This window comes from Corvus brachyrhynchos, unplaced genomic scaffold, assembly GCF_000691975.1.
Source record: "Corvus brachyrhynchos isolate BGI_N302 unplaced genomic scaffold, ASM69197v1 scaffold305, whole genome shotgun sequence".
Taxonomy (NCBI): Eukaryota; Metazoa; Chordata; class Aves; order Passeriformes; family Corvidae; genus Corvus; species Corvus brachyrhynchos.
Window position 1 is genome coordinate 771,809 of NW_008239284.1, and position 23,713 is coordinate 795,521.

A 23,713-nucleotide genomic window follows, 5' to 3' on the forward strand; every position below is an offset into this window, starting at 1 on the left:
GCCATAAGGAGCAAGTGTGGCCATCAGAGTCCCCTTGGCAAAGGGCACGTGCAGACACCTGCGGGAGATCTGCTGAGGCACAGCCAAGGAGAAGCCGATGGCACTCGGAAAGTGGGAATGTAGAAGGGAACCACTGAGATAATAGGCAGAATAATTAGTGTGAAGTTTGCAGTGTAATTGGCTGGAAACCCCCCATTGCACACTGTGCTGTGCAGGCAGTGTTGCCGTGTTCGCTGTGGCTGGGGAGCTGTGCCCATGTGCCCACGTTTGTTTGCTCTTGGGTTGGCCTGAAGGATCTGAGAGCCGTGGGGTGGAACGGCCGGGACAGAACTGCAGGTTCAGCCTGGGCAGGGAGCAGTGCTTTTGGGCAGCTCCCTGCTCCTCCTCTGTGCTGTTGACCTGCATGAGAGCTCTGCGTATGACCTGTTCTGTGGGAGCTCTGGCACTTGGGGTTGTACCTTCCTCCCTCCTCTGCTGGGGGAAACAAGAATGAGGTTAGAGACACTGCAGCACCTTCCAGCTTGGGCTCTTAGTGACGCTGTTTTCACCATGGAGTAAGGTGGGCTGGAGGGCAGCAGTGCTTCTCTGGCACTGTCTTAGCCAGTTTTCAGTTTGGATCTTAGGAAGTGCTTTGTACTGGTTTTTTGAGCCTGTGGTTTGCAAGCTGAAGGTAAAGCATTGGTTCACATTTTCAGACAGACAAAACAGCTTCAGGCACTGGTGAGGAGATGAATGGAGAGAATGACAGATGAATTTGGAGCTCGTGGAGCTTTTGAACTGGTTACAGACTATCATCATATTTCAGCATTTTTTGTGTAAATCACCATGTTCTCTCACTGATAATTTACCTGAGAACTTGCTCACTGTTATTTTTTCTACATGGAATGACTGCTGATGCAAAAGAGAAGCTTCAAAATCTTTCCCAAGGGTGTAAGTGTGTGTGCCCTGTTTGTGAATGGTGTTGGTGATGCCTCGCAAGGACGGACATTTCCATGGGAAGCCTTGGAGTCCCAGTAATTTTGGTGGAAGAGATCTTGGAATCTCATGCTCAGCTATCTTATCAAAGCTGTGCTGTTGCCGGTGGCGTGCGAGATACGCCGTGCCTTTGGCTGAGCTTTAACCACCTCTGGGATGGAATGCAGGAGAAGCTCAGGAATTCTCTTGCAGCTGAGTAGCCTGATGTTAAAATCATAGAATTGTTTAGGTTAGAAAAGACCTCCAAGGTCAGTGAGTCCAACTGCAAACCAAACCCTGCCACATCCACCACTAAACCATGTCCCCAGGTGCCACATCCACACTTCCAGGGATGGTGACTCAACTACTTGCCTGAAGTAGCCACACTGCAGTTCCCAACTTAGCATTTGTGTGTTGCTCCAGGATCAAGTCCTGCTTTTTACCTGGACAGAAAGGTTGAGGGTTCCAGGAACATCCACGAGGTGCTTGTCCTCCTGGATGGGTGAACCACGAAGGTCACCCCTTTGCTCTTCACAGTGGGGATCGTGGGCTGATTGTAGAGCTCCCCATGTGACAGCCTCTGTGTGACCATCTCAGGGGGTGTTAAGCTCTGAGGAGGACAGTTTGGGCAGCTGCCACTGCCAGCCAGTGTCTAAAGGTACAGCCTGGGACTGGACACGAAAGAATCCGGGAACAGGGCAAACCTCAGCACTGTCTGTTAGTCTGCAAAGATGCAGAAGCTTAAACCTTTCTTCTTGCACAGCTCCAGCTGTGCCGCTCCAGAGCATTTTGCATTTGACTGTGCTGAAATTTAGTCCCGGGGAGATTAAATTACTCTTTCTTCATCGTTCATATTGATCTTGTGTTGCTGGCTGTGGATGACAAATGGACTTCCCACTCCTTCCAGCCCAAGTCACTCTGGGAAGTGCATTGGAGCCTCGTTAACCTTTTCTCCTCTGGGAGGTGGTACATAAAAGCAGTGGGGAAGATCCTGGCTACACAAGCTGGGATATGCAAAGCAGAAGGTGGTTTTGGAGGTCAAAGCCATTTTCCACTTACACATTTAATGGCCATTATGAGCCTTTTGCAGCAGGTTGAACTGGAGAGGATGTTCTGAGGCTGAGCACGTCTGAAGGAGGAGGATGGGGGATGTGATGCCTCAGTATGGAGAGTCTTCCCTGTTGCAGCAAATCTTGTCCTTCCCCAGGAGATGCTGATGTGCTTGAGGGCTGAGGGTGCTCAGCTCTGGGTTTGTTGGTTTGTCTTGGCTTGCCAAGGAGATGGGTGGCTGTTTCACCTCCCTCTTTGCAAATATCCACCCTGGGCTGCCCAGTGGCAGCTCAGCCCGACTGGGATGCTGCAGACCTTGGAGAGATTGTTCTACAAACCTGGGGAAATGGATGGCTGGGGAAAAGCTGGCTCTAGTATTGGCTCTCTTGAGTCACAGGTCTGTTGGGTACAGGAGAGCAGTCACAGCACCAGGACATCACAAATGCCCTGGCACTTGGAGTCTGGAGGTTACTGTATGCCAGGGATGCGTGCCTTGACCAAGGATTCCTTTCCTTTGTGTGGGTTGCAAGCAGAAAGCTCTTCCCTGGTTGGAATATTCATAGGTTTGCTCTCTTACGTAGGCCTGGATGTGTGATAAGGGTTGAGCCCACCCTGCTTGCTTGATTCTTAATATATTCCAGTAAAATCTCGGTCATCCACAGGACCAGAATCCATCAGAGAAGCAGGAGCTGCTTTTGTGGGAGGTTGTGGGAGTCTCTCAAATAAGCTTGTCCAGTAATCCAAATACTGACATAGCTGGGGCTTGAGAACGTAAGGTTCAGGTAGGTAAAATGGGCATTAGCATCCACATCTGAGCTGTGATGGCTCCCAGGTGGGAGCATTCAGGACCTGTAGGAGCCTGGAGTGGTGGTTGGCTCTGGGGTGGAGGTGCCTCCTTCCTGGTCTTTATTTTTCATTTTTCTAATGGAGAAGCTAAAGCCTGAAGTAGTCCTGGACTCCTAGCTCTGTTTCCCCCTTTGGCCAGGGGAACACTGAGGTTCCACCGGAACCACTGGAATCCTGGTGTGTAAGGAGGAAACCTCACGGCTCTGGCAGTGCATTTACATGGCTGTCACCTGAGGCTGAGGGAGTGGCAGCTGCAGGAGCACAGCAGTGCATTGGTATTGAACTGTTCCTGCTTTCCTTGGCCTTTAAGCATCACCCATCTCTCTCTTTCTCTCCTTGGCTGCCTCGTGGTGCTGGGACACAGAGCGGCGAGGGCTTTTGGAGAATACCTTTCACAAAACCATCCTGAAGGCAGAAACGGCTCAGGTAAGAGAACTGATGTGCCTTGGTTATGTCCATGTGTGCCTGCTCCTGTGGTTGATAGCCTTAAAACGAAAGTGCATTTATTTATCTGTCATGAACAGAGTGAGATCTCAGCAGCAGAGAGGCAGGAGGAGCCGCCCTCGAGGAGAAAAGGCAGTTTGGTGGCCCAAGGCTTGGGTGGGCTGTGGGGATGAGTTCAGTTAGTGGACAAATGCCCTGTCATAAATTCACCCCTGCAGCTGATGTCCCTAGGAGAAGTTTCAGCTGGGAAGTGACAGCCCTGCACAAGGCTTCTGCACTGGTTTGGCACTCCTGGGTCTTGCTATCACTGGGGTATAGAAAACAGGTGAGTTATATTCTGTTCACTTCTGTGAATCCTTGCTGGCAGAGGTAACATCTGGGTTTATTCCGAGTGTTTGCTTCAACGGGTTAAACTGAGATTTGTCTAGATGAGGGCACCACATGTGCTGGCCAATGTGTCAGTATTTTACATGTAGGTATTGTCCCCATCAGCTTATCAAGAGTTCTGCTTGATGGGCAGGAGACCATAAGATAAACTCACCTGACTTCTAACAGGGCTGTGTCTTCTCTGTGATGAAAGAAAATATTTTTCAGATGATAAATTGATTACAAAACATACAGAAAATCCTGTGAAATCCGCAGAAAATACTGTGTGAACAAATAAAAAATTGTTCTGTGCTGTTGTGCAGGGGATAAAGTTGTTAAATAGAATGTAATGTTATCATTTTAGGTAAGCTGTGTGTGTTTTAAGCCTGTGCAGGAGATGCCTCTTGCTGTAAGAGCAGTCACACAGTCTTTGGCAGCCAGCTGAGTCCTTGCCTTTTTCCTTGGATCTGTTCTAATGACCTTCAAGTTGTCCTTGGCTGAATTGTGCTGGTGTTGCGAATGGAAAGGCTCTAAGACAATGTACTGCAGTTTTCTTGGATTCTTTTCATTAAGAACCCCAGGAACACTTTACGTACAATATTTGGTCTAAGAACAGCATGTAGAGGTAGAGAAAGGCTGGGGTTTGGTGCAGCTGAGTTGAGGTGTCTGTGGGGCAGCAGGAAGGGAGGGCTGGACAGGCTGTGCAGAGGCAGGCTGGCAGGAGCTTCTCAGAATGGCAAAACCTTTTATTTGTTCCTTCCATCGAGGCCATTTCTGCAGCTGCTCCTGTCGCCTGGACTCTTTGCCAGTCCTTTTTTCAGCCTCCTCACCCCAGTTTCCAACAGGGAGAAGTGTTGGCTCCTGCTCGCTTTGTAGGGCCCTTGTAGTACCTGTGGGGTCATGTTGGGGCCTGGCAGAGACTTTCTGATGGAGATAAGAGGAAATTTCAGATCCATTCAGGGGCCTGAGGCCTGGGGAGCCCTGGTCAGATCCAAGGAGTGGGAGCCTCTCTGATGTGCCCTTAAAAAGCTGCTGTTTAACTCGTCCTTGGGGTGCTCCTGGTTGCTCTCTGACTGTAAGGAGGGCATGGAAATGGAGCTGATCCAGTGACTCCTGGATCATGTGCCACAGCCAGGCTCCCCAGAGCAGCATTTCAGCCCTCTCTGTGCTTGTGACATCCATAAGCTCTCCAGGGAAGCCTTTTCACCCACTGCCCCTTGGTGTATCAGCCTTGAGATCGTTTTTGAATCCAAGTGAATTTAGTTGCCACAGGCAAGAATCAAGCAGTGAGAGACACTTGGAAATACCACGATACTTATGGGATCCTTAAGTATTCACTTGGAAAAAAAATAAAATTCCCTAGAAATTACTCTAAATTCTGAGGAAGAGGGGAGGAAAAAAAAAAAAGAATCGTCATTTTTAAGTCATCTTTTGAAATTCTGCAATGTATAACTTAACACAGTCTGTAACACTTCTTTATAAATAACCCCAGTAGGAAGGTTGCTATCCAATAAAAAACGCTGCGAGTAGAAAATTTGGCTCCTTTTAGTTCATCCCAGCAGCCCGATCACAGGGAAGTCACGTCTTTCCTTCCTGCAGAAATTCCATCTCAGGATCACTTGTGCAAGCTGTGGAGGCTTCACCTTTGGCTGGGCAGGGTGGAGGGGCAGGGTTAGTGTCACCCCGTGACTCCAGGGACGCAAAGGACGGGCCTCTGCTACAGAAGTTGAAGACATAGCACAGATGCAGAGGTGAATCTGCTCCAGCTCCTCAGAGAGCAGGCAGAGGCAATGTGAGCAGGGAGGAGCCCACCTGCATCCTGTGGTTGGATTCCCACTTGAATGTGTTGGTGGCTTAGGTCCTGAAAGCTCAGTGCTCCAAAGAATTGAGTCCTCAGTGCCTCTGTATGTGTCAACTCTGAGCTTTCTCCTTGAGTATTGTACCAGGTGGGACAGGCCTGTTTCTGCTGTCATAACCCCAGCTGTGCACCCAGGTGCTCCCTGCACTGCCAGCACACTGAGCTGGGATTGATGCCTTTTCCTGCTCTTAAAATCAAGAGTCAAACACAGTTAGAACAGGAAAAGGGATTTTACCTTGGTATTTATTTTAAGGATCCTTAGGTGCACACACCCAGGTCATATGCTTCGAAATGCACCCCGCTGAATATGCCCAAAAGATTGGGTATGACATTATAGGTGTTACTAATTAGCATCTCTATCAAAGATTCCCCAATGAGAGGCTCAAGTGAGCCCCTCTCCCCAAGGAGCCTTCCCCTGGATGGTTCTATCTTAGTTCACAGAATGTGTTCTGGAGAGGACCTTGGGGTCTGGGGCACACTGATCCCTAGCTACAAAGCTTCTAAAATGTTGAGTCTCTTAGCTTGACAAACAAGTCCAAGAATGTAGGCAAAAAGCACTGAGAAAACAGAAGTTGTAGAAAGGTATAGCAGGGGTATAAAAGAAAAGGCAAAAATCTTCATGGCATCAGGATGAAGGCTCTGGCCTAAATATGACTGGAAGGAGGCAGGCCTTGATTCAGTCTAGAAAAAAATGGTTTAAGAAAGGCTTAAAGTCACTGATGAATGCAGTGAGGGAAAAGAGTTGTGGGTTTTGAGGAGCAGGAAGGTGGTAGAGCCATCAGTGGCACAATGAAGGCATAAATAGAGGAGGGAAGGGCAGAATCCTCCTTTTCTGGACCCAAGAGCCAGAACCCTTCTCTCTCCCTGCATAGGGCAATCCTCGTGCAGAAAGTGAGGCAGGTGTGAATCTGGGATGTCAGTTCTTTGCTGCTTTATCCTCGGCAGAGGGGTGAAACTCTGACACCCCAGGCAGCCCCAGGAGACCCATGGAGACATGGAGGGAGATGCCACGTGTGCAGACACTGCCCCAAGTTGCTCCACTTCTGCTGCACTTTGTTCTCTGGGGATTGTCCATTTTGCTTTGCCTTTTTTTATCTTCTTAGTCCCTTGATTCCAAGGAAAGGAAAAGATGCAATGGCTTTTGCATCCCTCATAATTTCACATTCCACAGCCGATCAAAAAGCTGCTTCTTCAGTCGTAACTTCTATTTGTGGTGGCTCCTCTGGAGAGCTTGTGTGTGGCAGAATGTCTTGGAGAAATTGGGGAGTGGTAATGAAGAGGTGCAGAGGGATTGTAGATCAGCAGGACAGGCCAGCTGCCTCGTCCAAGCATTGGAACAAGGGCTGAGTTATGTGCAGGGCTGTGTTTGCCTCCTGTTTGCAGTAAAAGCACATTGTGTTCATGCTCTGCTTGCTTTGCTGGGGCAGTGGCTGTGGAGTTGCACAGCTGCACGAGGTAGGGAGGCTTGCAGGTGCTGCAGGGTGTACCTGGAGGGAGAAAAGGTGAGGGGGAGCGTTTGTTGGTGGTTACAACTTCTGCTTCTTCCCAATGTGAGATCCAAGAACTTTGTGGCTCAGAAATGTTGTGTGACTATTCCTATGCAACTCTTCAGTGCCTTATTCTGGAAGAGTTTTTTCCCAGGTGACTGGGGAGGTGCACTTACCTCTCCTCTTTCTCAGAGGTTATGTCAGGGATGATGACAATACAGAGTTTTCTTCCCTTTGTTTCCCTTTTGGAACAGGGCACTTGCCTGCTGATGGGCTATGAATGCAGAGGATGGAGGAATTGTCCCTTTGGGATCACTCAGATTTTTTTCCCCTGATCTTTAAGATATTTTGAGGAATCAGAAAGAAAGGGAAGGTTGGACTGTGCTGCAGGTAACAGGATATGGATGTGTTGAGGGAGCTGGTGCCAGGGTAGTGATGCATCTCCTGCTCTCTTCCTGCTCTCTTCCTGCTCTCTTCCTGCTCTCTTCCTGCTCTCTTCCTGCTTCTATTAATTGCTGGCTTATTCATGCGGGCTGAAGGTCTGGGAAGGTTCCTACGAAGAGCACTCTGCCATGTTCAGCATTCATTCTGCCTCCAAGGCTGTGCCCAGAGTCTTTGCTAACTTTTGTAGCTTTCTGGTACCTTTTAATGTAGAGGTGGGTGTCCCTTGGGACAGACTTAGAAGAAAGATGCAGAAAGGGATCGAAATGTTGTGAAAGGGAAGTGTAAAAAGGCTGCAGAGAATAAAGCATGGAAGAAATAATCACTCAGAGTCTCGCAGAGCTCATGGAATTTTGGACATGCTCCAGCCTGGGTGTCAGAGGTCCCACACTGAGATAATGCATTGGATTTTATCTCCGTGTTCTGGGACTGTGAGAGGAAGAGGTACCAGGGCATGGGGCAGTGACACTGAAAAGGACAGCAGGCAGAGCCTTTGAGAAATTCCCTCCTGTCTGGGGAAGCAGGGATCCGTCCTGGTGAGCTGGCATTCAGACACAAGGATTGGGAGGGAGCTGTGGGGGTTTTTTTCCTGTTACTCTTCTGATCTGTTTTGCTTGGAGGGGTTATTGGGAGGGCAGCTGCTGCTGCTGGAGTGTGGGGCTGTGGGATGCAGCACCAGGCTGCCTGCTGTGACTGGCTGCTCTGGGCAAGCTGTGTGGGAAGGAAGAGAGAGAGACAAGGTGTCCTTGGTGCTGCAGAGGTGCTGGGCCTTGGGCACGAGCTGCCTAGCAGGCCTTAAGCCAAATTCTCCGTGACTCCTGCTAAACCAGCATGGCTACTGGTTGGCATCAGGACAAACCAAAGGGGCCAGTTACCTGAAACTGGAAAAGGCTTCTTTTTAAGCTCGAAAAAAGTAATCTTTGTGTCTTCCCTTTGTTTCCTGCATGATGTCTCAGTCATCAATGTGAGTGTGTAAGGAGAAGAGGGCCCTTGTGAGCTTCCCCAAGCCAAGTGGCAGTGGGGAGGGGTGGCAGGAGCAAAGCCATGTTTGTGCCTGTGCCACTGGATCAACCACACACAGAGGAGCTTCCTGATGCTGCCAGAAACTGGCATGGGGCTGGAGAAACCCCAGGTGAGGCTTCACAGGTGCTTCAGGCTGAGTGACCTGCGAGCTGAGCTTTATGTGCCACCAGCAAGTAAAGCTGCAGCTGTTCAGTGCTCTGAGAGGGACATTCAGACTATGGAGCTGCCAGCAGAGCCTGGCTCAGGGTAAGCACCAGGGTGGCCTTTTTTCTAGAGGATGTTTGTCCTGTCCCCAGGACAGACCCAGCAGTGCACCTGGCCCTGCTCTTGGTGTATCCCTGTGCTGATGAGGCAGATGTGGCCTTTTCAGGAAGAGCCCTTGTTCTGGAGGGAGTTGTAGGTGGCCTGAGCTCAGGACAGAGCAGGGATGTGAAATCTCATCTCTGAGGGCTTCAGGCCACTTCCAGCATCAGCCAGTGCAAGCGTGGTGTGGGTGGATCCTGGAACTTGCTAGGGAATATGTGGATGGCTTATAAAGGGAACAAAGACGTAGGTCACGGTGTTACCATGGAGATGCCGAGGCCGGCATCTCCATGATGGAGCTGCCACTTGCTCCTTTGGGTCCTGTCTCACAGTAGCAATTTCATCTATTCACATTAATGTTACAGGCCAGACTAAAAGGTTGCTCACCTACGAGACGCCAGGTCAATGCTGTCTCGAGTTTGTTTGTTTTCAAAGCCCGTTAGAGCAGAGAAGACTAATTGGAACCATTTTGTCATAGTTAAGTGACCTTCTGGTTTCTCAGAGCAGCTCCCTTACAGAAGCAGCCTTTGCCTGTTCCCTGTGGCTTTGCAGGGAAGTGTGTGACGTTCCCTCCTCGGGAGCAGCGGGGTCAGGGTGCCCATGGTGGGGCTGGCTTGGTTAGACCTCAGGGAATCCATAGTGAACACTGTGCATGTCCTTGTGCACAGCTCAAGAAAGACAAGGAGCTGCTGGAGAGGCTCCAGTGGAGGCTACAAAGATGATGAGGGGTCTGGAGCATCTCTCATGTGAGGGGAGACTGCAGGAGCTGGGTCAGGTTAGTGTGGAGCAGAGAAGACTCAGAGGGGATCTGATTAATGCACATAAATATCTCCTGGGGGTGTCAGAGGATGCTGCCAGACTCTGTTCAGTGGTGCCAGTGACAGGACGAGAAGCAATGGCCACAAACTAAACCACAAGAAGTTCCACCTCAGCATGAGGAAGGTAAAAAGAGCCCTGGGACAGGTGCCCAGGGAGACTGTGGAGCCTCCCTCTCTGGAGATGTTCCAAACCCACCTGGATGTGTTCCTGTGTCACCTGTTCAAGGTGACCCTGCCTTGGCAGGGGGTTGGACTGGATGATCTCCAGAGATCCCTTCCAACCCCAGCTATTCTGTGATTCTGTCTACTCACTTGGCTCTGAAGCTACTGCATGGCTGAAATGCCACTGTGACCTTTTTTTATTGTTGTATCTCTCATCTTTATATCTCTGCCTCATGCTTCAATAACTTGAACAAAATTCCCATTTTTTCCCGTGGCTATTTCTTGATCACATTTCAGCCCTGGGCCCAGCAGGGTGGGCTGCCCGTCCTGTGCCAAGGGTCACAATGTTGGGAGAACAGAGCTGGCATGAGGGGAAGCTCTGCATTGTCTCTGAGAGGCAGCAGAGGGGACCAGGACCTGCCAGCACACCTGAGGGGCAGTGACAGGCATGTGGGAGGTCTTGGAGTTGGGATTGCAAGAGAAACTGCTCAGCTGTGCTGTTTGAATGGTTATTAAGGGTTTTGCAGTGCCCTCTGCTCTGGCCAGAGCACCTCTCTGCTCTCCTCATTGAGGGAGTCACCTGGATTCCTTCTGGTGCAAGGTAAAAACATCATTAACTTCATTCCTACTTCCATGTGCTGTACACCTCAAAACTTTCCATTCATCTTCAGTGACTACAGCAGTTCTTTCATTTAAAGTTGGAACTTAATTGTCATAAACATCAGGCCCAGAGAGTTCCAGCTGAGGAGGAACAGGGAAGAGAGAACTGTCTCTCTGAATTTTTTTTTGCTGAGATGACAGATGTTCTTTTAATAGGGTTTGTCTGGATTCCCCTTTGCCACTCTGCCTCTGATGCTGGAGCAGAGGCTTTAAATCTAAGGTGCTTTAATCATCAGTTTAGCTGCTAAATACAGGAATAAATTTGGAGCTTCTGTCTATGCCTTGTGGCTGTATTCTGCCTTGATTTATAAACTCCTCATCCCACAGGGTCACAAGGCAGTCTGCAGCAGATAGGAGTTTGGCTCCACAGCTGTGGATGGGCATCAGGCAGCTGGGGCTGATCCCAGCACGTTCCCTGCTCTGGAGAAACGTGGTGGCAGTGAAAGGAAAAATGTGCAAGTCCTTTCTCAGTTCCCTAAGTCAGAGTGAGTGCTCAGGCTGGAGTTACTGAATGAGAAAGGATGTATTGTAAGTATCTAATACTAATAAATGCCTAATTGTCAGGAACTACATGTACTGAGAATGTGGATTCTTTTTTTCCCAAGACACTGCCAGTTGCCCAGCACAAATTATCACTGCTGTCAGTCTTTGGTCATGCATGTGCCCTGTGTTGGGCAGTGCTGCGTGGAAGGTGAAGAAAGAAATGTCAGACAGGAGCAAGTGAAGCCAAAAAGACAAAAAGATGTGTGTTCAAGTACTAACAAGGGGAGTGAGAAGTGGTTTGGCCCTCAGGAGTGGATGTCAAGCCCTGCTGGACTTGGCCTAGGTAGACAGGGAAGTGATGGAAATGCCATCTGGATGTTTCTGGTACCAATGGACACATGATCTACAAATCAAGCACACTGGTCTTCTTCCCTTTGTCTTGCTGCTCAGTCCCTCGTGTACAACAAATCCATGTAGAGCAGGAATCAAGATGAAAAGAACCTGAGGACCCTGATTTAGCTGGTCCTAAGTAGCTTTGCAGCTGTGTGAGACACAGGTGTTGCTGCTGAAGGCAGGTGGGGGAGCAGAGTTGTTCCCAGGTCAGCTGTGTTGGAGCAGCTGGAGAGGAGGGAGCTGTGCCAAGCTGCCCAGTCACACTGGCCAGGGCTACCGTGGCAGGCTGATGGAGCAGCTGGGAGTGGGAGAGATGGCAACAGCGATGTGAAAATGAAAAGAAGGGAGCAGCAGTAAGAGGCGAGGGTGTTAACAGCAGCCTGCTGCAGCTGACTCCAGAAGGCAGCTCCAGTCATTGCTGAGTTAGTGTCCCTTGGTTCTCCTCACCCAACATCCCTGTGGCTCAGCTCTAATTCAGCATTGATTCCTGAACCAGCCTGACTTCTTTCCAAGCAGAAGCAAACTATTAACCTCAAATGCCATCATGGCAACAGGTGCAGTGCTTTGGCACCTGGATCCTGTTCGATGCAAACACAGACAAGGGTCACTGGTCACATCCTGGGCCTGCTGGTGTGTGTGACCTCATGTATGTGAATGCACAGGTTCCTGAAGTGGTGTGAATTCTGTTTTAGAGGCCAATAATTCATTATGATGGATGTTTGAATCTCTTTTCCTTCCACACTATTTTTTTCTGTAGATAAATTCTTTCTTAACGACTACTCTTGAATAAAGCTTCATACTCCCTTGCATATGAAGTTGCTTCTCCAATGTGTAATTACTGAAGGTGCTAAATTGAATGAAAATGAAGAATTATCCAATTGTTTTACAAAAAGAAAGCACATTGGTGTGCTGGCAGCCCTTTGTAGTGTAGATCATGAAAACTCCTACATAAGTACAAGTGAAAACACCTTGAGGAGGGGACAAGTAAGGTAGGAAGAAAGAATTATCCTCACATTTTTTATGCTAGATCAGGGAGGTAGTTTATGTCAAATATATCTGGTCAGTCCTGCCAGGATTTCAGTAAAAGATTGACTCTTACTTGAAACCAGTCATGGCCCACTTACATGTCCGTAAATTTTATGGAGCTGAACAGATCTCAGTGCTTATAAAACAGAGACTGGAATTGATCTCTTTGCTCTTGTGATCATGAGCATTTTCAGGGATATTATGCTTTGGGGACTTCATTTTTCCATTTAGCCACAGATCCCCGAGCTCAGGAATTCCTGGATCTCTGAATTCCAGGGCTGTCAGTGTGTGAGTGAAGGTGACACTCCTGTGTGTTCCCTCTGAGGAGGCTGTGCATCTTCCATACAAGTATCAGTTTCAGGAGGAACAGGGGCAGCTGTCAGCCACGATTTTGTGGTGTCTTAAGAAATCTGTAGCGTCACTGTGCCCACACAGATTAGTAAATTTGACAAGCTGAGACGAGTACTTAGAGCTGGCCTTTGTTTTTAATTTTAAAAATGGTTTGCTTGGCACTATTAGCGAGCACAGTTCTTGGCAAATCTCAGGGAGTCGTTTGGTGGTGTTTTCCCAAGACATGCCTACTCTAGAGCACAGTTAATCCTGAAGCTGGGGAGGATCTGAGCTGTGGAGAGCAGATGCAGGGGACCTGCTGCCTCTTGAGGGGTGACACGTGCTTGGAGACACTTTGGAGCCTGTGACTGTTCTCTGCACTGTTTGCTCTGTGATGCTGTACCCTGCAGGTGGGTACATGCTTTTGGATGAGTGGATGTGGATGAGTGCTTGTGGAGCACCTTCTTCCACTGGAATGGTCCTTGTTGTCCATCAGGTCCCTTCTGGAGCAGGTGCAGATGTCCACGCTGACCATGGGGCAAGTAGAGCCCTGCCAGCCTTTCACATTACCTGGGCAGTATCTGAGGGGCACTACCCCTCACTACACCTGGGCATGGATTTTTGAAGCCTGGACAGAGCATCAGCTGCAGGTTCAAAAGGCACAGCTCTTTCTTCTGGACTCCTACAGTGTCTCCTCCTGGCCAGCTCCAGGAGTCACTCCAGAACTGCCAGCTCCAGTATCCAGAGACTGTGAGGAGACAAATGAAAGGAAACCTGACTTGTGTCAGCCTGAACAGCCCTGACAGTCACTCCTTGAGCAGAGATGGATTTATTTCCTATTAGTGCTGGAGGAAGTTGTATCTCAAGCAGAAAAATGAGACAAGGGTGACACCCTGTACTGGTACCAGCTCGGTTCTGGTTGCAAACTGAGCAAGGAGAGAGGCCCTGGGCAATGTGAGCACATTCTAGGATGGATTTCAGAGTCAAAAGCTGACAGTGTATGGCCTCAGCTTGGGAGGGCTCCTCTCAGAGGGGCACTGGAGCACTTCATAGGCAGCAGTGAAAGGTCCATGTTACTCACATACACCACCACTCTTGTCCAGAGGTAGGTCTCCTCTTCCTCCTTCACTTCATGGGCAGTTACAAGGTAGCCAAGCCTTCAAATTGTGGACTAATTCTTCCAGGTCATGACTCAGTAGCTAAAGAAATTATGTTCCTTAAATATCTACTGAAGTAAAGGCTTGGGTTTGCTTTCTGCCTCTGTTTTAGGTGCTTCTGTCTGTGCTGGACACTAATGATTTCATTTTTTGGGTAGTAATCACATAAATAACGCACTCCCTGCTGAGCCTTTTTGCCAGTCCCCAAGCTGCTTCCCATCTGAAGGGAAGTGTAAGAGGTAATTAACAGCCACTTGAAAAAGGATTAGCAGGTGGGTGGGAGCTGCTGTTGGGTTCATGCATGGAATTGCCATGGAAATGCTGAGATTTCCTGGCACTTCATCCAGTGTGTGGGCTCCAAAGATAGTTGCACTCATGGGCCTCTCTCCTTTCGATCTTCCTACCCTACAAAGGCAGTGGCTGTGTTTTCCTTCAGGACAGCTCCCACGGGCCATGCCGTGGCCATATGTGAGACCGGGGTGTGCCGGCAGCAGGGTGCTGTGCTGCAGCTGTCAGCTGAAATCTTGCTGCATTTCTTTCATGTCAAACCACCTGGCAGAAAATCAGGAGGAAAAAAAAAACCAACCCCAAACCTTCTTGGTTTGCCCCTTTGCCAGTGTTCTGAAAGAACTTAACGTGCCAAACACTCAGAGTCTGGCACTTGGAGAAGTTGGTGCTGGTCCTTGTCCTGCAGACTGTGACCAGCTCCGTAGCCCTCGTGTGGCTGAGCAGAGCTGCAGCTGAACCAGGGCTGTCTTGCATGGCAGCATTTTCAGGCCGTGCAGTGAGACCTGCTTTTGCTTCTAGCCTTGTTTGGTGGCGCCACGTGCTTAAAATATTGGGCCTCTGTGAGAAATATCTCTCATTTCAGTGCCTGCTCTGGAGGTTTAGAAGGCGGCAGTGAGCACAGGCTCATCTGAAACGCTTCCTGCAGGGACCTCCTGTATCTGTCTCCCTTACACAGCAGTAGCAAAGAGCCTCTTGAATTTTCCAGTGTCTGTGGGGCTTTGCTTTAAGGAAAATGTGCCTTTCGTTTCAGATCACCTGCTGGCAGACTCCTACATCGGGCAGGAGGACTCCCCTGAGATGCAGCAGGCGGCCCAGAACAAGCGCAGGCTCTCGGTCATCTCGGACGGCAAATTCGAGAGGAGCTTCACCGAGGAGCAGGCGGAGAAGATGCCGAGCGAGGGCCCGAAGCCACGAGTCTACACCATCTCCGGCGAGAGGCCGATGCTGTCGGAGCACGAGAATGACAGCATGGAACTGGTGGTGATGAAGGGGGCTGCCCACGAGGAGTGTCACCACGGGCACCACGGGCACGGCGCCGGCGGCTCGCACGGCGTCCGGCACTGCAAGGCCTGGCCAGGCGGCCGCCAGGGCTCCAAGGAGTGCCCCAACTGCACCAGGCTGGCTGCCCCTTCCCAGCAATCCATTGAGCTGGAGCAGCACCCACCTGGCGAGGCTGGGTGGCACAGGAAAAGGCTGGAGAGGATGTACAGTGTCGATCGAGTGTCTGGTAAGTGAGTGCTGGGTGACACCAAAGGTGACACCCGTCTCATCCCAGCACGGTTTTGATTCTGGGCCCTTCTGGTACCTTGGACCAGCGTTTCTGGAAAGGGGTTGTCAGAGGAGGAGTTTGAAATAAGCTGAGCTCAGTTGGAGGCCAGCTCATCCAAGCTCCTGGTCATCAGTGGCTGCTCTGGGTGGTTTTCATGACACCTTCATGCAGCTCAGTGAGCTCCTTTTCTGTGGAGGAAGAGCAAGAGAGGAAGGACTCTGTCAAAGCCCTACATCCATGCTCATCCCAGAGGCAGCTCAGAGCAGGATCCTCTCTCTGCCTCTCGCTGGGCAGTGGAAGTCTTTGTGAACTGCTCTGTGGGAGCAGCAGCTCAGGTTATGGTGTTCTGTACTTTGGTGTGTTCCCAAAATGCTTGTTTGCAGCGCTGGAAGCCACTCATGTAGTGCCACCTCATGGGCTTCCCATAGATACTAGCAAATTACACAGTGTTGGACTTCATTCCCTCCTTTCTTCCCTGCTCAATGTTCTCAGGGAACATTCTTCTCTTTGCAAGAAGAATTCCCTGGCATGTCCTTCCTGCCTGGCTAGCAGGGATAAGGGAGCAGAGAGGAGTGGAGGCAGGAGAGGCTGATTTCCCCAGGGGTTGACCTGACAGTGCTGCTTCTGTTTGCATTTACATGACAAGTTGCTGCTGCAAACCAACACTTACAGCAGCCAGGCCCCTCTGGCATCCCTGAGTATGGATTTTGATGCTGAGTTTATGATGCCTGACACCGTTCCAGGGAAGTACAAGCTGTCATCTCCTGGGCTGCTCCCAGCATCTGATACAGACACAGCCACTCCTGGACAGAGGTGCTGGGATTTGGGTGCAGTGGGAAGTGGCTGGAGATGCTGGATGTGGTGGTGGTGTCCCTCCAGTCTTAGCAAGCCCGTGGCTCCTCCACAGTTTCCTCACAGTTGATGGTGACAAGAAAGGAGAACAAGTTGCTCTGCCTGGCCAGAAAGGATGTGCTGCCTGCTCCTGGCAGCAACAGCCATACCCATAATCTGAATTTTAATTCAGTGAATGAGCTCTGGAGCTGAGCTGTGCTGCCCAGTCCCCACCTGTGAGCTCCTCTGCTGATGTTCTACCCTCTGAAGGGTCCCAAATCCTTTATTCTCCTTTGAGTGCTGTGTGGAGGGCAGGGATATATTTCCTAAGGTAACTCCAATCTATGAGAAAAGGAGAGAAAGCTCCCAGTGATGGTGCATGCAAAGCCTCCTAAGGATATTAGCTGTTGTTCATAAGCTCTGCTTTGAACCAAAGCTAGTGGCTTAAAAGCTGTAAAACACATTGAGAGATTGTCAGTGCTTTGAGATGAGTAGTCCCTGAGAAGCCTGTACAGAATTGTTGGCTAAAAAGGAATTTGTACAACTTCTCCTTCACCACTTCTGTGGGTTGGAGGCTTCAAACAAGTAATTCATTTACAGCCTGGGTTGTTCTGCTTTGCTTCTGTCTCTGTGTTTTGGAGGAGAGTAGACTTTGGGACTGCATCAGAAGTCTTTAGCATACTGAAATGCAGTTTCATTTAACGTACATATATTTCCTTGGAGTGCCTTTAAACAGGACTTGACGTAAACTGTGAGCTGAGAAGGAGTGTCTGGTACAGCTTTCTATAGATTTCTTGGAAGCTGCACTTCAAAGGAAGGCTCCCCAGCTGCAGTTAGCATTTTTTGCATCTGTAATTGCAGCACTTCCTGTACTTTCAGGGAATAATCTGTAGGATGTGATGATCTGTACAAAACATTTGGTAAGATAGCTGCAGAGGGCATGTAGAGCTTGACTGGGCTTGGGCCAAGTGAAAGTGAGGTAAAAAATACCTTGACAATGCCAGAATATTAAATATTGTCAGATCTGAAGACTTGAATGACTGAAGCAAGACACAATCAGCAACATGGGGCAAGGCATTAGGCAAGGGAGCCACAAACTGGGTGTGAAGCAAGATGAAAAATCAGACAGCCCCAAACCCCAGGAATCCAGCCCACTGAGATCTCACAGGTGTTGTGCCAGTGGATTTCCACACCCCTCTGATTCCCTGCCTGCCTGACTGCAGCCTCAGCTTGGGCAGGTTCCTCCTCCTGGTCACCACACACATAACTGGTGACTTATTTTCCTTTTTGTCTTAGTGGTCGTTCAGTGAAGGTGATGGGCAGGGCAGTTTACAAACAGAGGTGACTAAATCAGCTCAGTTACCTGCAGGTTGTTGGAGCTGATGGGTGGTTTGACTTCCAAACCAGAGGAACTCCTGAAGGCCAAGTCAGCAGGAGCAGGTGTGTGAGGGGTTTGTTGAAACTTCCATGGCAGAAAAAGAGAGGATATTTCAGGCTTACTGTTCTGAGTGGAAGGTAAACACTTTTCATCTTCTACTAGGCTGTATCAGAAAGGATTGGAGGAATGGGACAGTTTAAATCAATGGTATAAAGGAAAAGGCAGAGACTGGAAAACGCTTTTAATGAAAAATGTTTCTTTTCCCTGTTTTTTTTTTCCTAGTTCAAATGTCACTTCTGTAATTCTTGGATTATTCTAATCTCCTATGCTTAAGATAGAGCTTTTATTCTTCACTTAGTAGCCTGATAGACTGGCTTAGCAGGAATTTACAGAGCACTTGGTGGCAGTGTGCATTTATATGGGGAGGATGAGACTCCTGATCTCCTGTTCAGTCAAGGCAGGATGCTGAAGGAAAGTCCTGAGAGAAAGAGCTTGGGAAGGAAATCTGGCTGGCTGAAGGATGTCTGTGCCTACTGGGTGCTCAGGCTTTGCTCTCTCTCTCTTGCAGATGATGTCCCCATACGAACCTGGTTCCCAAAAGAGAACCTCTTCAGCTTTCACACTGCTACTACAACTATGCAAGCGTAAGTGAAACCACTGCTGTGGCTTTTGTTCTGTATCTGAGTCCGTAACCTGCTCAAAGCTGAGAGCCTGGAGCAGGAGTTGTGTGTTTGGCATCACTGTTCAGAGATGAGAAAGAAAGAGAGGAACTTGTCTGTTGTTAATTTTCTTTCCCACTTACTAGTTTTTTCCTACTGCTCTCATTTGTTTGGTTTTACCTTCTTTAACTGCTTGGGCTACCCAGCTCTCCTCTGCTTCCCTGGTTTTGTCTGTGACACTGTGGCCTGGCTGCCTCTGCAGAGTGAGGGTCCTGTGGGATCACCAGCTGAGACCCTCCACCAGCTGCTTCTGCTGCACCCACTTCCCAAGGGAAGGTTATTCCAGGTTTGCCCTGCATCCCTCACCCCAGAGAGGTGCCTTCCTCTGGGATAAGGTGTAGCCCTGCAGCTCTGGATGTGTGAAAGTGTCAGTAAAATCCCTGCAAAGTCTGGAGGGATGTGAGTTAGGAGGAGCCTTTCCCTCCACACTCCATGCAGGTCCCTGGGTGCTGTGTTTTGGGAGGAGGCAGCTCTCAAAGGGCTGAAGAGAGTAATGGGAGCCTCGTTTCCCAGTTGTACCTGGCTTGCCAGGGAGTGCTGCCTTCCTGGTTTCAAGTATTTCCTACCTGACTAAGGCAAGCAGTGAGGAAAATGAGACAGTTTTCTGCTTTCCAAGGCCCTTCTCCAGCCTTGTCACCTTTTTCCTGTGTGCTTCTTCCAATGTCTGGGACACCCTCAGCCCTCTGGCGCTCTCTGTTTTCTTCTTGTCTAATCTGGTGTCCTTTTTGTACTCTTGCTTCTCTGACATTTCTTCTTTCCCTTGCACTTTTCCCTTCCCAAACCCTGAAAAGAGGCTGATTATTTCTCTTGGGATAACCCAGACTGGATCAGACCTGGAAGGATTGGTGCAGGGAGGGCTGGATCTGGAGCTGAGGAGTGGGGTAGCTGCACCCCCCAGAAAAAAAACATTTAAAAAATATTGGCTGATAACAGTCAATGGCATTTCACAGTTCTGATCTGACCCACAAACCATGTGCAAAATCACATTTGGAGACTGCCTTTGCTGTCTGAATTCATATTTCCTGGGCAGATTTGTTGCAGATGGTCCCTGTGGCAGAGCTTGCAGGGCTTGAAGGCCAGCGTGGGGTTGTTTTGGGAAATGGTGCCCTGAGGGAGCCCTGGAGGAGCACAACTCCCGTGGTTAACATTTCTGGAGCTTCTGTGCTGCCTCTGGAAGTGACACAGAAACTCCTCCAGAAATTCAGGGCACCTCCCTAAGGGGCTGGGATGACTCCCCAGGTGCCCCTGGCCTCTGCTCCAGCATTTTCAACCTGCTGCGCTCGTTCCCTTCATGGAGCAGGCAGCATGAGCCAGCTTCAGCAGAGTTTGTCATGGTGGGAGCAGCTCTCCCTGCTCCAGGAGCTCGTGGTGGTGCAGCCTGGCAGGCCACACACAGCTCTTGTACATCTGCACATCCTCTGGGTCTACGGGGAGCTCAGTTTGCATCCAAGCCACGTGTCAGCCCTGCCCCAGGGAGGATTGAGCTCAGTCAAGGAGGAGTCGCACCACTGAAAATGTTTAATTTAAAATGCAATTTCCTTCCACCTAACAAGAGATATTCCTTCTGGAGTGAGAATTCCCTCAGAACACTGGCTGGGGCTGAGCACTAATGAATTCCTGTTCTCTCTCTTTTTCCCTGCGTCTCCTGGAATCTCTAGCATCTCGTAAGTATAATCTTAGTTTTTTTATTTCCTTGTCTGTTGGTGTCCTGGATAAACTTTCCTTTCCAGTCCATCATACTCACTCGTGCTTTCCCTGTGCTAGGGCTGTCTGTCAGCTGGCAGGAGGTTAGGTGGCTACACCTGGAAGGCCTACACGGATCCCAGCAAACCATCATCCTCCGAGTGCAGCCCTCAGTTGCTGGCACACTTTGTCCCTCTCGATCCTGGTGTGTGGAGGGGGTGTGCCTGCAGCTCCCAGGTCCATTCTCCAGAGCAGGGATGGTGGTTGCTCCTTTGGGCCATGTTCTGATGTTTGAGGAGCAGCCCTAGGGAGTGAGGAGCTGTGGTTTGAGTGCCCTGCCCAGCCCTGGCCCACACGCGGTGCTGCCCGGCCCCAGGGCAGCACAACCTCTGTTGTTGAGAGCTTCCCTCTGTGTGTCCCTTGTCCTCTCCACTTCCACGCTGTGGACTTGGTTAATGGCTTGAAATGGTTTCCCAGGGCGTTCAGGGGCTACGCAGAGAGGAAGAGACGGAAACGAGAGAATGATTCTGCAGCTCTTATCCAGAGGTAGGGCCCCTTCCCTCCCGTAGCTGTGGCTGGTGTTGCATGGGCCCCTGGGGTCAGTACTGAACCCTGGTGCCGTTGACCGTGGCTGTCCCTGTCTCTGTGCTGTCCTGGGGACACTGGCAGTGGCTCTGCTGGAGCTGTGGAGGTGAATGATGCTCAGGATAGCTGACCTCCATCTTCTTAAAGAACACTGTCAAGTTGCTTTTAACCTTGCAGATACAATACACACGATCTGTGTCTCAGGCAGAAAAATACAAACTTTAAAAATTAAAGATGCAATTTCCCCATTCCAACTTGGAATTTCATATCATCACAGAATGGCTTGGATTGGAAGAAACCTAAAATATGATCTAGTTCCAACTCCCCTGCCACAGGCAGGAATTTGTTTGAGGTTAGATGAATACAGTTGTGTGCTGTTGCTGCATCTACAAATGCACCTCAAAAATCTGAGACCTGGGCAAAATTGACATCTCTAGTGACCAGAAGTCTACTTTTAAATCTTTTTTTTTTCAATAATAGAAGGGAAATAAAAGTGGATGGGGACTGATTCCTTGTCCAGGTATTACAGAAGGACCTGGTTTCCTTCTGCAGGCTTCCTATGGCACATCACTCACAGTAGGAATCAGAATTTTGGTTTGGTTTTTGAAATGTGCCAAGGCTACTAAAAAGGATAACACAGCATGTGTCATTGGTAAAAAACTGCCATGATCACTTCAGCGCTGTTCAAAACCAAGTGGGAGAAAAACATCAGGTTTTCTTAACTGAGAAATTGCCAGGCAATTTTTTTTTTTTTTTTGCAACTGCAGGGTGGTGAGTGTTTATTCATCAATAACAAAGAGAAATAAAAATCCAAACTAAAGACACTCTAAACAAATAGACAGTGTATCTTTAAAAAGATTTCTCAGAATTTGTTAGGCAGAGGCAAGTCTTGGTTAGCAAGTGGGTTGTTCCTGTGGGCTGTGAGTGCAGGAGCAGTTGTGTACCTTGGTAGAGCCCTTGGCAGGGCTGCCCAGTGGGAGCCTGTCTGTGTCTGTTGCGTCCCAGAGAGGAGCTGGGACAGCAGTGCTGGGGCTCTGGCTGCAGGGATTGCTGGCAGAGCTCAGCTCTCTCCTCCAGGGAGTGAGGAGGACCCCGCTGTGGGTTTGGGTGTTTGTTGTGCAGCCCTTCGTGGCTGTTCAGGGTTCAGTTGTTCTCACACAGCCCCTTCAGTGCTGAGTCCTGGTGTCCAGGGAGGCTGGATTGTGGGGTGTGGCCACAGGAATGCTGCCTATGGACTGAGGGATGCCCTGAGCTTTGCCCACTGCAGGAGCAGCCAGGGAGGAGAATGTGGGAGGTGCTGCCAGGAGTTTGAGTAGTGAAAAGACTTCTGGGCAGAGTGTGGTGACCCACTGCACAGGCAGAGCTGCAGGGTGTGGAGTGGGACTGCCGTGTCTTGGAGCCCCTCTGGCTGGGATGGGTACCCTGGAGGGGTACTCTGGAGGTGCCATGGGGTCATGCAGATCGTGAGGCACACTGGAGGAGCACTGTTCAGAAAAGGGAGTGATAAGGAGATTTCGTTGCTGAAACTTGAGGGATTCTGGTTGTGTCATGATGGGTGAAGGGATCTTGCAAGGGATCAAATGCCACAGAGTTTCTGGGTGCAGTTGCAGGAACCAAGCAGGAAGGCTTGGCAGGTTTGGGGAGCCCCAGTGCTCACAGAGCTGGTTGCAGCTTCCCTAGGGCCAGTCCTGTCACGCTGATATGCAGGTACAGAGGAGCCTGAGGAGCCAGGCAGCTGCAAGAAGCCCCCAGAAGGATCTAGGTGTTCACAGCATGCCCACATTAAGAGGCAGTCCCAGACTTGCACCTCCTTTCCAAAGTGCTGGTTTTTTTCTAGAAGAAAAGAGATGGAGCAAAAGGCCTTTGTCCCATTCTCTGAGTATTTAGTGCAGTGGTTAACCTTGAACAGCTGGAATTTTCTTGGAGCTGCTCTCAGCAGTGTTTAGGGGATGGTATTTAGGTCTCTCATGGGAAAGCGCAAGTTGTCCAGGCAGCTGGGAGCAACCTTTTTCCATGCCAAAGGCTGCTTTACCCATCTGCCCCCAAGGTCTGAAGAAACTCCCCTGTGGAGAGGACAGCTGAGCATTTAACAGAAAAGTGGATTTTACTCCAAAATACCAAAAGCCCAAAGGATGTGACAGTGGCCTTGGCAGTTGACAAGTTCTCAGTGTCTGGTATGATCTCAGGCTCACAACAGACCAGAAAGATTTCCATATAACATGTCTGAGACCTTTTTGTGTAAAGAACAGCCCTGGTTCCCTTAAAATACTGTATTTATTTGGATTTTAGTCTAATGCACTGTAAGACAGACCCAGTTGTCAGTGATGGTGCACCCCAGAAGGCTTTGCACAGAGAGCCAGGCCAGTGATGTGTCTGAAGGGGCACTTGTCTCATCCACAGCAGTGGAATCTTCATGTACCCAAGTAGAGATAAAATAAATCTTTGGGAAACCCAAGCCCAAGCGCAGATGGAAATTTGGTGTGGAATGATGCTGCTCCCAGCTGCTGGTTTTCCTTCTTGCTGAATTTGGAGCCTGATGACAACAAGGGATCCCAGGCCAAAGTGAGGAAGTGCAGGAGGTGATGTGGGTTAGGTGCTGTCCCGTGAGGGCTGTGTTTGTGTGGATCTCTGCATAGGAGCAGATGTATCCAAGTTTATCTGAACAACCTCGTGTCAGTGCTGTAAGTGTCTTCTGGTCCAGTCAGTTTGCTACAGCATCTGCATGGTTGTACCATGTCCTTACTCATCCCACTAACCTGTGTGTGAGCCAGACAGCTTGTGACTTACCCTTTCACCAGCTGTGGTCTCTGTTGCCTGGTGTTTGCCCTGTGTGTTGGGGGGCACGAGGAATCCAGGAAGGCTCCCCCACTCCATGTAGGGTGCCCAGTGCATGGGCTCTCTGTCATCCTGGGGCTGCACTGTGGGGTGAAGCCACAGTCACTAAATAGGGTTCATGGAGAGGTGACACTTCTCTTGGTGCTGCTTCTCCCTGTCTCTTCTGCTGTCCTGTTTGTTCCTGTCCTGTTCCTGCCTAGTGAGTGATGAGAAACGAAAAGCAACTGGTCCCTTACACTTGGAGGACAAAGAGTCCCTTTGCCGTGGCCTCTCAGGAGTGGCCAGGACATTGTTTTACACAGACCTGACTCTGGGGTGTAGCT

The 23,713-nt window shown here is 49.7% G+C and overlaps 1 protein-coding gene across 1 annotated transcript in view; it reads left to right on the top strand.

Annotated features, from left to right (window-relative positions):
- The window catches only part of NSMF (NMDA receptor synaptonuclear signaling and neuronal migration factor), a 57,647-nt gene that overhangs the window by 20,591 nt on the left and 13,343 nt on the right, over nucleotides 1–23,713 (top strand). Inside the window, exons 3-7 of the mRNA XM_017740281.1 lie at nucleotides 3,040–3,276; nucleotides 14,841–15,317; nucleotides 18,137–18,212; nucleotides 19,946–19,951; nucleotides 20,448–20,516. Of these exons, the coding sequence (XP_017595770.1) occupies nucleotides 3,040–3,276; nucleotides 14,841–15,317; nucleotides 18,137–18,212; nucleotides 19,946–19,951; nucleotides 20,448–20,516 (865 nt within the window). The remainder of the gene's footprint in view (nucleotides 1–3,039; nucleotides 3,277–14,840; nucleotides 15,318–18,136; nucleotides 18,213–19,945; nucleotides 19,952–20,447; nucleotides 20,517–23,713) is intronic.